The 15,625-nt window shown below is 46.3% G+C and overlaps 1 protein-coding gene across 28 annotated transcripts in view; it reads right to left on the reverse strand.

Annotated features, from left to right (window-relative positions):
* MAGI1 (membrane associated guanylate kinase, WW and PDZ domain containing 1) overlaps nt 1-14,519 on the reverse strand; it is a 486,586-nt gene extending 472,067 nt beyond the window's left edge. For 18 of the 28 annotated variants that reach the window (XM_048856818.2, XM_048856831.2, XM_048856829.2 and 15 more), the window contains exon 1: nt 13,919-14,515. In XM_048856818.2, coding sequence (XP_048712775.2) covers nt 13,919-14,228 — 310 coding nt within the window. In that variant the 5' untranslated portion in view covers nt 14,229-14,515. Of the gene's footprint in view, nt 1-13,918 lie in introns of all 28 variants that reach the window. The other 10 variants (XM_048856838.2, XM_048856836.2, XM_048856835.2 and 7 more) reach the window with 3 other exon arrangements.
* Between the last annotated feature and the right edge of the window lie 1,106 nt (nt 14,520-15,625).

Here is a 15,625-nt window from a genome sequence, read left to right on the forward strand (position 1 = left end):
AACTGTATGTGCCTCTGTTCTGACAAAAGCCAGGTTTCAAATAAAAGGGCTGGCATGAATGTGTGTGTCAAAGTGTATGAAGACCGTACATTTAGCATGATCTTCTCATCCCACAGTGAGCTGTATTACTTGGTTTAATGGACTAGCCTCCATCACGTTTAACAAAAATTTTAACTACGGAGCTTTTTTAAAAATTGTGACACAAGCCATCTCAAACTAGGAACTGTTTTCAGTCAAACAACAAGTCTGTGAAAATGTAACCAAAAAAGCCAGGATCTGCAGGAAAAACTGATTTGGTTTCTTTTAAAACAAACAAAAAAAAAAACTACTAAATGCAACTTTCAAAGACTGGTGGTTAAGAATATTTGCATTATTACTAACACAAAGCAGAAGAAAGAAGTCGTTTCAGAGTAGAAGCTGACAAAGGCAGAGTCAGGAACTAGCACAGAGAATGTTGCTGAAAAATTCTGAAAAATGTTGCTGAAAAATTCAGGAAGCCATTTAAAGTGTCAATGCATAGAGGATAGATGGCGTGTCTGACCTTTAGAGACTGAAGGACGGATCTGGCTGAAAATATCCCAGCTGCCCTGAGCCATGCAACTCCCAGAAGTCTGTGAAGGATGTTCCCCACCTAGCCTGCCCATAAATATAAAACCATACCAGCTCAGCGGCAGACAACTACCAAGGTCATTTGGAAGTAGAGAACTCATGCCCATCCCCCCCAACCTTCCACCATTCTCAAGGCAGGTTGTTTCTTCCCCTCCTGGTCAAAGGCTGCCAATCACGTAGGCGCTACTGCAAAGCTCAGATTGTCTTCGCTCATTTGTGGCCATGAGTTAATGAGGTGCAGACAAAATCGGTGTGTTGGTATTTAGACCAGGCGTATTTAGAAACAGCAGTGCTTGCCTCCACTAGATCAGTGGAGCCCTGCAGGGGAACCACGATACTCCAGACACCAAGCGTCGCTAAAATGCCACGTTTGGATAGCAAGAAACTCCCGAAGCCTAGAGAAGCACCTAATGCTTCTTCCCAAAAAGAAAAAAAAATAACAGCTGATCCAGATTCTCCGTTCTTGGGAAGGGATAGCCTAACCCAGCACGCAACACCTGAAAGAGCTGGCACAGGGTTTCCTTCACATACCAGGGACTAGTCGCCAAGGCTGAAGAGCTGAGCAGTATTTCCATGCTGCAACAGCCGCAGAAACTCCTCACATCCTAGGTGGGGTTTTCCATCGGTGTAATTAATACACCTCTCCGAGAGGAGGTAGCTAAGTCAATGGAAGAATAGCCAACTCTACAGTGGAGGTTAGGTCAACCTAACCACATGGCACAGGACATGACATTTGTCACAGCCCTGAGTGACGTAGGTAGGTCAATAAGTTTTAGTTGTAGATCAGGCCTGAAACAAAGTGAAAGCCAAGCCATCAAGTTTGGGGAACGTTTGCGGGGGAGAGGAAAAGGGATGAGGATTGCTTACACTGATGTTTCTGCGTATGCAGTAGCTGGTCTCACATGTGCAGTGATGCTGGGTGTTCGAAGCCCTGAAAGCTATTGCTGTACACCTGAGGCTACTAGCAGCAGGCCAAAGGGCACATGCAACATTTTCACATGACGCGCTGGTGGCAAATCGATTCCAGTATCCGTGGTGCCGGTGGCCACTGAACACAACTTCTGGCTAGCTACAAAAGACACAATTAAAGAAACGGCAGGCATGAACTCAGAGCGAATGCAGTATATCCCTACCCAGAGACAGCATGTGCACGCCTAAAAGAAACCCCCTTCTCCACACATGTATTGGAGTATCTACTTTCTAAGCATTGGCCACTGAAGTTACAGCACCCTAGGTAAAGTGAACTTTCTCCATTTCTTAATTTTGCTTCTGCAAATTCATGGAGCTTGCTCACGCAGGCCAGATTTCTCCACATTTTCACCTGAGAGACCCGAACCATTTAGCTCTGAATATGAGAGCTGAGAATTTCCTTTAACATATGCGTCTCAAATGTAGGAGCTTCCAGCAAACCAGAGGAAGCATAAAACTACCTCTATATCTTAATGAATGAGTTAAAACAAACATACCCTCCATCTGGAAGAAAGCAGAGCACGTGTCAATAATAAGAGAACTAACTTATTTGACAAGAATCATTTTAAAATCTTGACTTCTTAACTGATTTACAGATTTAGATTAGGCTATGGGACATGTTCATTCTCCTCCCTCCCCCAACCCGCCATATGGCTGAGCCGCAGAATACAATACAATTGAATGCTGATTTCATGCAAGTTAGAATAAAAGGTCTTCAGTTTATCACTATTCTATCCAACTGATGCAAATGTTGCCTCTATTTAGGCCAGGTGCACGTTTAGCCTGAATGAGACCTTCTGAGGGACAATTTTATTTCCTTTACATCAGAGTTCAATATTTTAAACTGAATTAAGGCTGCAGATATGTATCCAGAAGTTAATACATTACAACATTGTAATTTTTTAAAAAAATAAATAAATAAGCAAACAAAAAGACAGGAAATTCAATGTTAAGAGTTTCCCTTAAAATTGTGTCGTGTCAGGAAAAACCATTGAAATGCAGCATGGCAGTACACAGGTCACATACCCTAAACAATCCCCACCCCCTTCTTTGTAAGGCGGACATGTCAAGACTGGGAAGATGAATTGCCACCTGACAGCTAGTAGTTGACCTGTTAACTATGGACACCTTAGCTCTGCAGCAGCTCCAGGTGACATTCTGGCTCAGAAGGTCTAACCTGGCCATTCCCACCTTCTAGACAGGAAAAAATGGAGTGTGCTCTGCCCACAGCCCTGTCACCGCATGTATCACAACTGTCAAACTACATCCATTCTGTCCAAGCTGAGGTCTTGTATTATTAAATCACAGTCTTAATGAAGACACTGGATTTATGGCTTATTACAACGATCTGTAACCCACTAACTCCCCCTTTTTTGCCCTATGCCTGTAGCAGTGTTAACTGGCCACTTCACCTTGAATGGTCTCCTACAATACCTGGTTTCGGAGTAGCAGCCGTGTTAGTCTGTATCCGCAAAAAGAAAAGGAGGACTTGTGGCACCTAACAAATTTGTTTGAGCATAAGCTTTCGTGAGCTGCAGCTCATTTCATCGGATACATGTAGTGGAAAATACCGTGGGGAGATTTTATATACACAGAAAACATGAACCAATGGGTGTTACCATACACACTGTAACAAGAGTGATCAGGTAAGGTGAGCTATTACCAGCGGGGGGGGGGGGGGGGAACACACACACCTTTTGTAGTGATAATCAAGGTGGTCCATTTCCAGCAGTTGACAAGAACGTGTGAGGAATGGGGGGGGGGGGGGACACATGGGGAAATAGTTTTACTTTGTGTAATGACACATCCACTCCCACCCCGGAAATCCTGGATGCCCCATCATCTTAGGCATTGGCACTCTGACAGCAGGATTGTCTGGCTATGTAGACTCCCTCCTCAGGTCCTATGCTACCAGCACTCCCAGCTATCTTCGAGACACCACTGACTTCCTGAGGAAACTACAATCCATCGGTGATCTTCCTGAAAACACCATCCTGGCCACTACGGATGGTGAAGCCCTCTGCACCAACATTCCACACAAAGATGGACTACAAGCCGTCAGGAACAGTCTCCCCGATAATGTCACGGCAAACCTGGTGGCTGAACTTTGTGACTTTGTCCTCACCCATAACTATTTTACATTTGGGGACAATGTGTACCTTCAAATCAGCGGCACTGCTATGGGTACCCGCATGGCCCCACAGTATGCCAACATTTTTATGGCTGACTTAGAACGCTTCCTCAGCTCTCGTCCCCTAATGCCCCTACTCTACTTGCGCTATATTGATGACATCTTCATCATCTGGACCCACGGAAAAGAAGCCCTTGAGGAATTCCACCATGATTTCAACAATTTCCATCCCACCATCAACTTCAGCCTGGACCAGTCCACACAAGAGATCCACTTCCTGGACACTACAGTGCTAATAAGCGATGGTCACATAAACACCACCCTATACTGGAAACCTACTGACCGCTATGTTTACCTGCATGCCTCCAGCTTTCACCCTGACCACACCACACGATCCATTGTCTACAGCCAAGCTCTACGATACAACCGCATTTGCTCCAACTCCTCAGACAAACATCTACAAGATCTCTATCAAGCATTCTTACAGCTACAATACCCACCTGCTGAAGCGAAGAAACAGATTAACAGAGCCAGAAGAGTACCCAGAAGTCACCTACTACAGGACAGGCCCAACAAAGAAAATAACAGAACGCCACTAGCTGTCACCTTCAGCCCCCAACTAAAACCCCTCCAACGCATCATCAAGGATCTACAACCTATCCTGAAGGACGACCCATCACACTCACAGATCTTGGAGACAGGCCAGTCCTTGCTTACAGACAGCCCCCCAACCTGAAGCAAATACTCACCAGCAACCACACACCACACAACAGAACCACTAACCCAGGAACCTAGCCTTGCAACAAAGCCCGTTGCCAACTGTGCCCACATAGCTATTCAGGGGACACCATCATGGGGCCTAATCACATCAGCCACACTATCAGAGGCTCATTCACCTACACATCTACCAAGGTGATATATGCCATCATGTGCCAGCCATGCCCCCTGCCATGTACACTGGCCAAACCGGACAGTCTCTACGCAAAAGAATAAATGGACACAAATCAGACGTCAAGAATTATAACATTCAAAAACCAGTCGGAGAACACTTCAATCTCTCTGGTCACTCGATTACAGACCTAAAAGTGGCAATTTGTCAACCAAAACAAACTTCAAAAAGAGACTCCAAGGAGAGACTGCTGAATTGGAATTAATTTGCAAACTGGACACCATTAACTTAGGCTTGAATAAAGACTGGGAGTGGATGGGTCATTACACAAAGTAAAACTATGTCCCCATGTTTATTTCCACCATCCCCCGCCACTGTTCCTCACATGTTCTTGTCAACTGCTGGAAATGTCCTAACTTGCAAAAGGTTGTTATTTTTTTCCCCCCTCTCTCTTGCTGGTAATAGCTCACCTTACCTGATCACTCTCGTTAAAGTGTGTATGGTAACACCCATTGTTTCATGTTCTCTGTGTATATAAAATCTCTCCACTGTATTTTCTACTGTATGCATCTGATGAAGTGAGCTGTAGCTCACGAAAGCTTTGCTCAAAGAAATTTGTTAGTCTCTAAGTCCACAAGCCACAAGTCCTCCTTTTCTTTCTACAATATCTGCTAACTACTTATGCTGAACAATCTGTCCCACCTTGCATTTAGCTGTGACACCAGAGCACCTTTCCCAGCCCTAAAGAAGAGCTCAAAAACTTCTCTTTCCCCACAGAATTTCGTCCAATAAGAGACATTACTTCAAGCAAATAGTCTATCATAAGTCATGTCTATTACAGTACTACATAGGGGATGAGAATCCAACCCCACCATGCTAGGCACTGTACAAACACAGCATGAGACAATCCCTGCCCCAAAGAGCTGACAATCATTCCGAAGATACAAGCAGGCACAGGGGGTGGGGGGGACGACACAGAAGCAGAAAAATCAATGCAGTGGTGGCAAATTAGTAATTTAAATCGTTTCAATGGGGTTATGTTAAAAGGGGATTAGCTAGATGAAGAGACAAAGGGAGAGAGAGAGCTGGAGACCAGGAGGAAAGGGGTGAGAGGGCCTGGAGCATACAGCCAATCTGCACAAGGGCAAGAAGTGAGAACTACAGAAAGGAGTCTGAGGACACCAGTAGTGTTCTTTGATCCCTGGTTAAAGTGGTTTCAGAGTAACAGCCGTGTTAGTCTGTATTCGCAAAAAGAAAAGGAGGACTTGTGGCACCTTATAGACTAACCAATTTATTTGAGCTTAAAATGCTTTCTCTAGCTGCTCCTATCTCTGTGAAAGGCAGCACAGCCCAGAGCAGGGGCAGATGATAGTATCTAATCATAATATTTACACAAGACGTCACTGGCTCCCTGTGACACAGGTAAATATTAACCCTGTTTCACATCTGGAAAAGCAGTCAGAGAGAGTTTAAAGGGACTTGAATGGGAGTCTAGTATCGGGCTGTGAAAAAACGAGGCTGTAACCCTTGCTCTGCCACCGATTCACCGTGTAGCCTCGGACACCCGATAAACTCTAAATCCTCAATTTTCCCACCTGTAGAACGGAGTTAATACAAGCCTGACTCTCAAGGAGTTCAAGTTGTGAAGCTTAATTCATGTAAAACACTATGTGATCCTTGGAAAAAAGGTATCCTAAGGGCACTGCAGCATTATTAAGGCTACACTGGATATGTCTACACTTGCAGTTAGACATCCCCAGCTGGGCCACGCCTGCTGACTCGGACTCACACTGCTTAATGGCAGCGTAGATGTTAAGGCCTGGGCAGCTCCAGCCCAAGCACATACACTACGATTAAGCAGTCCTTTAGCCCAAGCCAGCTGGCACGGGCCAGCCGCAGGTGTCTAATTGCAGTGCAGATGCATCCTCAGTGTTACAGAGTTGGAAGAAGACCTAAGGAGATCCTGATTCCAGTGTTCTGCTCAGCCCAGTAAACGACACTGCCCTCCCCAGCATAGGTGTTCAGGCCTGTGCTCACAGCTGGTAAATTCCATCAGCACTCTGACAGGGGATGTTCTTGGCCAGCAAACTACCAAGTTTGCTGGGCTGAAGTCTAATAAATAGTTTGCGAAATCTGCTGGAAACTGAAGCAGGCCCCAATCATTACCAAAACTCTAAGTAACCACCACCCTATTCTTTCCCAAGCTAATCCTACGCACGGGGTCTATTCATAGCCTCTGTCATAAAATAAGTTTGGACTTTGTAAACCAAGATTTCCGAGATCTATAGTCTACCACTGAAAAAAGAAGGAAGTGTTTTTCAAAGTTCGTTATCAGTGCCACATCTTGGGAATGGCTTGGCAAACGCACCTTAAATTTGGCCAAAAAGTTACCCTTCAGCAGAAGTGCTTCAAATTTGGTACGTGTGCCCTAAGGACCTTGTTTTGAGGAACTGGGTGGAGAAGTGCATATGGATGTGATCAAACCAGGTCTGAGAACGGATGCAACTTCAAGTATGACAAGATTAGCACCCAATCACACATATCCCTACATTTTATCCCTTTAGCAATAAGACACTCACGTTTTGGCCATCAAACTTGCTGAATGGAGTCCTTAAAGTTATTAAAGAGTTATACAGCAGGTGAATTTCATGTTTCACATTTAGCAGATTAGCAACTCAGACCTGAAGCACTTTTGCCATAAAGTAAAAATTCAGTTTAAAAAATCCACTAGAACTGTGTTAATATCTTATCATTGCAATAATTTTGAAACATTGCTTGTAATTATGCTATAATTGTGGTTTAAATGTACTGCAATACGACAGCCCATAAAGAGAGCCTAGAGTCTCATCACATAATGGGCTGAAAGATTCAATTTACTGTGAAAAACAATCCAATTTTTTTTACATTAAAGGCTCATATTAACTCTTTAAAATGTTAATAATGGCAAGGCTGTTAAATTAAGACTGTGACTGAATAACTCTGAGATGCTAACCACTCTTGGTAGAGGAGGACATAAAGGTATCTGCATGGATGCATAGCTAATCATTTTGCCACAAGCAGGGTCAATTTTCACATTCTAAATCCTAACAAATGCTTACAGTGTATAAGCTTGATTGTGGTAAAAACCTGATCCTCACGACAATGATACTTTAATATACAACAGTCTATGTTTCATGTGTGCTAAGAGCAGTAATATTTTAGATGCACAGAATTTCTGAACAACTCACGGACAGGGACTGCATCTTCACCGATTTGATGCTTGGCTAGCAGCTAGCACATTGTGGGTATTATTGCAGTATAAATGGTGAACATAATCTCTAAGTCCAAAATAGATGCAGACCTCAAAAATGCCAGTATGAAATTTTTGATCAGTACAAATTTATGTTGTTATCCGTACTTCAGATTCTATTATCTAAACGTTAAGGATGTGGGTCAAACTGGAAATGCACAGGGAATTGTCAACGTGGTTTTGTTTGACATTTTTGTTAAGTGTTGAAACAAAACAAAAACACAATCCTTTATTAGAACCAAAAGGAGAGATCACGTGACATACCAAGGAAGTAAATTCTTAATAGCAGCAAGAGTTTTATAAACTCATTTGCATTTACCTAAACCAGGAAGATGGGAGTCCAAAATAAACATGGGATGCAAATATTTTTACATTTCACAGAACTGTGCATCAGTGTCCGAATTTGATCAGTTTTAGTGCCAGCCATGGGTTCTGTAACCTACCTATCACATGTTTAACGTTACCTATTAACCAACCTGACACCCTGCTTTCCCAGCCTATGTAAAACTACTGGACACGAATTCATAGAAACATCAATTATTTTTATATTTGTTGATGTTTTACATGAAAAATAATTAGAAGATACCACATCCCCCACAGGCCCCTTTCAGGGAAATGATGTTAGAATATACGCTCATGCAGAAAACTTTTAAAGGGGCTGTTTTATTCACATGAATAGATTCCAACACTTCATGGCAGGTCAGATGCAATTAATGCCAGTGCTCCATAGAAACGGACTGTCACTCACCATGTTTTAGAATTTCTCCCAGGGTCAAGGTAAGGTTTTAAAAAGAAACAAACATACATGACAGCAGATGATAAACCATAGTCACTACCATTTGGAAATGAATGTTTGCCCTTGTTTACCTTATACTTGACTTTAAAAAAAAAAAAAAAAAAAAATTCCCCTCCTCCTCCATTCTGACTTCAGAGTAACCCAAAAACATCACTCATGTAAACTGATCCTCATGTACCATAACTTCAGCCAGTAGTAGTAAAGAAAAAAATTAAAAACAATTTTTTTAAAAAAGAGTGCACTGAGGTCTTAGTTTTCTTCAACAACCTTTTCATTTATAGTGACCAGGAGAACTTGTACAACTTGACATATGCCATCTAATCAAAGAGTTTAAAAAAAAATCTGACTAATCTTGAACTAGCCCCCAATCTCTGTATTTCACGAGAAAACAAAGACGAAAAAGACATCCTGTTTTAAATGAAAGGCACACAACTGATCTGTTATGGAGAAGTTGTTAACTTGTCCATTGTCAAGAACAGCATGTTAAACCCCTGTTTTTTGTTGTGCCAGGCTCTCTCAATCAGGATACAACAACAAGAGAGAAAAATGTTAAAAAAAAAAACGTTCTGTCAAGTATTGTCTATTTATCCAATGGATAAAATTGTAAGTTTATTGCAGGAAGCTACAATATTAAGCATGGACAGATCAAGATATTATGCTAATTCAAGTCTTACACTATCAAATGTGTGATATTAAAATCAATGGGAGAAAGCAGGGCCGGTTCTAGGATTTTTGCCGCCCCAAGCAAAAAAAATTTTGGCTGTCCCCACTTTTTTTTTTTAATGCCCCACCCACCCCTGGCTCTGCCCTAACTCTGCCCCTTCCCAACCTCTTCCCCAAATCCCCGGCCCCGCCTCCTCCCCCGGGCGTGCCGCATTTCCCCCCCAACATTGCTTCCTGCGGCTCCCCCCCCCCCAGCTCAACTCCGCTCTGCCTGCTCCCCTGAACAAGCCTCCGCTCCACTTCTCCCCCCTCCTTCTCAGGCGAGGGAGAGGCAGAGCGTTCAGGGGAGCAGGCGGAGCGGAGGTGAGCGAGGGTGGGGAGTGCAGGAAGTAACGGGGGGGGGGGGGAGGCAGAGGAACCGCTTCCCGCCCCAGCTCACCTCCACTCCACCACTACCACCTCTCAAGAGCACGCCGCCGCTCGGCTTCTCCTCCCTCCCTCCCAGGCTTGCTGCGCGAAACAGTTGTTTCGCGTGCGGCAAGCCTGGGAGGGAGGGAGGAGAAGCCGAGCGGTGGTGGCGCGCTCAGGGGAGCGGGCGGAGGTGGAGCAGAGGTGAGCTGGGGCGGCGGGGGAACATTTCTAGGGGCGGCATGGCCTGCGCTGGAATGCCACCCCTAGAAATGTGCCACCCCAAGCACCTGCTTGTTTTGCTGGTGCCTAGAGCCGGCCCTGGGAGAAGGAGCGAAAAGGTGGGTGAGGTAATATCTTTTATTGGATCAACTTCTGTTGGTAACAGAGATAATCTTTCGAGCTCACCCAGAGCTCTTCTTCCGGAGAAGTAGCATCAGGTTTGCACTCTTTACTTAGATGAAATTAAGTGATCGATACAACTATATTTATTAATTCAAGTAGAACTGATCATCAATTTGTTTGAAACTGAAACAACAACAGGAAGGAAAAGTGGTCAGTTTTAAAAACACTACACCTCATTTTCCATTGTTTTGATTTTTCACTTTTACCTTTACTGGCCTAACTCTGACAGCACTGAAAGGTATTAAGTCAAGTTTTAGGGGCCCTTTTTCTCCCAAAGCAAAAGATTATAAAATTATGCTTTTAACAAGTAATACAAAAAAAAAAAGCACCTATGGGGTAAAGCTGTTCACTTATTCCACATTAAAAGGACAAGGGAAATTAAAGCACACATAAATCCCATATGAACAGTTACTTCTATTAACCCTTATAAACAGTTACTCCAATTAGCTGTATTCTCATGTGCCCCACCAATCACCATAGTATCCAAGTGCCCATTCAAACTGAATACTCACTACAGAAAAGAAATATAATTAAAGAAAGCAAGCATTTGCATTTTGAATTGTTATCCTATAAAGCTTGGTTTTAATGATGAAGAGTGTGTTTAACCTATAAAACCTTGATTTCACAGTTGTTTTTTGTTTGTGTGTTTGTTTTAACTGCAAGATCAAATCAGTTATTTTCTCTGTTCAAGCCTGCAGATGACTGACTTATTTATAGTAAACTTCCTGTTTTTCCAGCCTTGTAAATGTCCTACAAAGCAGACAAGCCAATAAAGTATGTAAGTTTCCAGTTTAAGTTTGTCACAAAACTTCAGCATCAGTTCAGCAGGCACTAAGGACTCGGGAGGAGGGAGGGGAAATGGAATCAGACAGTTAAAACGTGTTTACACTCCTTCACTTAACACTTTATTTTGCAGCATGTTTTAGTAACATGCAACTCTTGCTGAATATGATCACTTAAAATTACATTAAAAGGGAAACTGCTACTGGAAACTGACATAGAAATCATGCATTTTAAATAGGCTTGGAAGGAGTAGATTTTTATCAGTAAAGGTTGGTAAACATCCATTTCACCATACAGACACAAACCAATGACATTTTATTTCCATCAATAACAGACATTTACAGAAAGGCATAGAAAGAAAAATGCTGCTTGAGAAGTTACTGGAGTTTGATGTAGGGATATTTACTTTGTGTATTTTGACATGTGATGTTGATAATTTGTGTTTTAAACTTTTTGCATCTCAGTTACTGGAGTTTGATGTAGGGATATTTACTTTGTGTATTTTGACATGTGATGTTGATAATTTGTGTTTTAAACTTTTTGCATCTCAGTGTCTACAGTCATTAACTATTGTCTAATTCCCCTCCGCCCCATTGCCTGACACTCCCCCATATTTTCTTGCAACTGTGAAAATTTAAATAAATAAAATTTGGTAAAAAATAATGCTTAAAACCCATAATTCTGCACAACTTATTATTGTGATTATCAAAACAAGTAGTTCTTATGTAAAATCTTAAAATCACATTTACATTTCTTTATGTTTATTTATTCTGTGCATTTCACTCAGCCAGGAAAATGAAAATCAGTTTCACATTGTTCATAGTCAATTTCACTTCCATGTTTTCAGTGCCTAGGTCTGTGTGTTACAAATACAGCAGGAGAAAGAAAACAATTGCTCCCACTACAGTTGGGAAAAAAAATGGGGGGGGTGGGGAGGGAAGGGGGACATTTCTATTGATTTTAGGTTTTATAAGTTATCTTGCTCTGATATTTCTTTATGTAACATGTGGGGCAATTTTGAACTGACATGCCATTTTTAAAAGGAAGCAGACGTTTATTACAGTGACAACTCAAGATTACACATTATTACATAAACGTACCACATGGAACAGACAGTACCCTTCCTATAATTTCCTCTGACAATGGAAGTGTGAATAATGTCCATAGAACAAGTGCATAGATCCTACAAAACTAGCTTTTAATAGGGCTAAGCAGACAGAAGTTCAGAGGAGAGCTCTGCTGATTTACAAGAAGGGCATCAGCCAAACAACAAAAACAAGATTAATTCTCTTTTGGGTCAAGTAAATAGGTTGTTGCCTGCACATCAACTACACAAAACATCGCTGCATTTGCCAAACACAGCAAATCCCTCCACTTTGGGATGTGTACATGTTTGTGCAGTAATAAACTTTCCCCTAAAGAGTCTACTGAATTATCCTAACAGAACTTCCCTTCCTGCCTCCATTTATAGATGACTCTGGTGTGCTAGGCCACCATGCAAACCTACAGGTGTTCCAACAGAATCTTGTTTATTTCAAAATCCTGGGTATACAAATAACCTTAACAGCTGCTGCAACAAGTCCCACACTGGAAACTACAATCCTATTATCTAGGCCTGCTGTGCTGACCTGTTAAATGTGAAGCGGCCTTTGCACATGGGAAGACTCTTGCTTTTGTCTTCCATTGCCTCATTTGAGAGCTATATCTCATACAATCCCTTCACCTCCCTTCCGCATGGCTCAAAGTGATGCAGAAATGACCTACTGCTAAGAGTGAAGGCAAGGCCAAACTAACCATTCCAAGGGGGAGGATAGTTACATCTTTTCCCTTCCTCGTGGGCACTCCATGCCAACCCTTTGACAAGCTAAGGAAGGCAGCTGCCAATCACATGTTTCTAGCAAGACTCTAACAAGTCTATCCAGCAGGGCAACCAAATGCTACAAGTCTATGGGATGCATCCCTGCTGCAGGAGTAAATCTGTCAGGAAATTCCTCCGGGTCCAGTGAAATGAAATATTTGTTTTGTTCCCTAATAGAATTAGCTAGCAGATCCAAGCATTTCACTCCACAAAAGGCTAAGCCTCCAGAACTGCCTGTAGCTAGAGGTTTCAGGACACTTTAAAGAATGTCTTAAGGGAATTGCTCATTGTGCTCAAGGCAGGCCAGACTTGAAGGCAGTAAAACTTAAAAGATTTATTTCCCCATGAAAGCAGGGCTCTGAATGCACAGGGAAACCTAAATGACGCCCAATTACAGGCTTTGCCTCGAAGAGAGCAAGGTGTTCCAAAGGTCATGTTCTGACCCTTGATGACAGATAAAAATGAACCATTTGTATGCCAACCATTTAACCACACCAATGAGCTGCCCCTGCCTGGCGTTTTCCATTTGATCTCTGTGATCAAACACTGCCCCAAGAAGGGAGAGAGAGGGGCTGGTCACCTTGGTTGCATGTTCTGATGATGGGGTTGGGAAGAAGCACAACTCCGGTGCAAACATTTCATCACCCTCCGAAGTCCGCGTTTTGCCACTCAGCAAGCCTGGCAGAGGGAGAGACCCAGGGTTTGCCACTGGCCCCACCCGGACTCTATGCCAGGTTAACCCGGGGGGTGCGGATCTGCGCTCGCGAAGGCGGAGAGAGCCCAACGCTTCCCCGGCGGCGTTGAGGCCGTGCCCCCGCCCATGCTGGACCCAGCCTCCCCTCCGGTCCGCACGCTGCCCCCCCCGGCCACTGCGCGCCCGGAGCCGGCCGGGAGAGGGGCCGCTCAGCCGGCAGGTGGAAAGCCCAGAAGTTAGGTCCCGCTTGGAAAAACTTCACACACACACACACACACCCCAGCAAACCCAGGGGAAGGAGGAGAGGCAGGGGGAGTTAGTGGCCCAGCCAGAGCAATGACACCGGGGGCTGGTGCGGTGTGGGGTGGTTGCCTTGCACCCCAAGTGCCCCCCCGGCTCTCCCCTGCCGCCCCCCCCCCCTTACCTTGTCTCACGGCTTTGACCGCGATGGGCTCCTGGCAGCTCCGGATCACTTCCAGCACGTCGTAGCGGGGCAAGCCGGACACGCGGACCCCCTGCACCTCCAGCAGCAGCTCCCCGGGGCTGAGCCCCCCGTCTTCGCCCCCGGCCAGCACCGGCGGGCCGCCCTCCTCCGCCGCCCCCACGTAGGGGAACTGCCCGTGCTCCGCGCCCCCGAGCAGGGGCAGCCCCGGCCGGCCGCCGGCCGCCCGGCTGGCCGCGCACTGGTGCACCCGGCTGCTCCAGTGGTTCTTCTTCTGGATCACTTTGGACATGGTGGCTCCGGCTCCCCTCGCCCCGCCAACCAAGCGGATGCAAAACAGGTGGCCCGGCGGGGCGAGCCTGGCTTGGCGCACAACTTTCCCCAGCCGCTCAAGCCATGCTCCGGCTCCGGCTCCGGCTCCCCCTTGGCTCCGCTCCGGTCCGGTCCGGTCCGCCCGTCCGGACAGCGCCCGGCAGCTCCCCCCCCGGGCTGCGCGGAGCCCGCTCGGCAGGAAGCGGCCGCGGCCCCTTTAAGCCGCTACAAAGACGCCGCTTGTTTGGTTACATTTCAGCCCGTCCCGTTCCAGCCGGGAGCCCGAGGAGCCGCCGGCGCAGGCGCCCTAAGCACGCTCCTCCTCCCCCCTCCTCTCCCGGGCCGGGAGCGCCCAGGCGGCTGCCCCGGCTCGCGGAGCGCGCGCGCGCCTGCCCGCCAGGCTGGGGCGGGACGGACCGGGGTGCAAGGGCGGGGGGGAGCTGAATGGGGAAGGAGGAGCTGGGTTGGGGAATAGGGTGCCGGGGAGCAGAGTTGCGGGGTGGAGGGAGCTAGGTTGGGGGAGTAGGGGGGAAGCAAAGGGCAAGGAGCTGGGTTGGGAGCAGGAGTGCAGGGGGAGAGGACCAGAGTTGTAGGGTGGAGGGGGGAAAAGGGGGAGCTGGGGGCGGGCAAGGAGCTGGGTTGGGATCTGGGGTGCAGGGGGGAGAGAACCAGGGTTGGAGGGGGGATGGGGGAGCAAAGGGCAAGGAGTGGGGGTGCAGAGGGAAAAGGACCAGAGTTGCAGAGGGGATTGGGGGAGTAGGGGGGGATGGGGGAAGCAAAGGACAAGGAGCTGGGTTGGGAGCAGGAGTGCAGAGGGGAGAGGACCAGGGTTGCAGGGGGGAATGGGGGAGTAGGGGTTGGGGTAGTAGGAAGGATGGGGGAGCAAAGGTCAAGGAGCTGGGTTGAGTGCAGGGGGATCAGGACCAGGCTTGGAGGGGGGGATGGGGGAACAAAGGAGGGCAAGGAGTGGGGGTGCAGGGGGAAGAGGACCAGCGTTGCAGGGGGAGCAGGGGGCAAGGAGCTGCCCTGAGGGATGGAGGATGGGGATGGTGAAAAGCTGCGATAGAGGGGAAGGAGCCAAGATGGGGTGCAAGGAGGTGAAAGGAGCTGGACTGGGGGCTGAGGGAGCGGGTCAAGGAACGGCTCCGGGCGGTGGGGGATGGGGATGAGCTGGGATGGGGGAGCAGAGGGTGAGGAAGAAACACAGGGAAAGGGGGATGGGGAGAAAAAGCTGCCTGATACTTTTTCCGGGGTGAGGTGGAGGGAAGGAAAACATCCTGTCCACGTTGCTGGTCCTGGGTGCTGGGGAACAAATTACTGTTGTGGGGGGGGGGGGAGGGAGGGAGCTAGAGAGAGATGCTGCCTGTGTGTTGGGTG

Source organism: Caretta caretta, chromosome 7, assembly GCF_965140235.1.
Source record: "Caretta caretta isolate rCarCar2 chromosome 7, rCarCar1.hap1, whole genome shotgun sequence".
Lineage (NCBI taxonomy): Eukaryota > Metazoa > Chordata > Testudines > Cheloniidae > Caretta > Caretta caretta.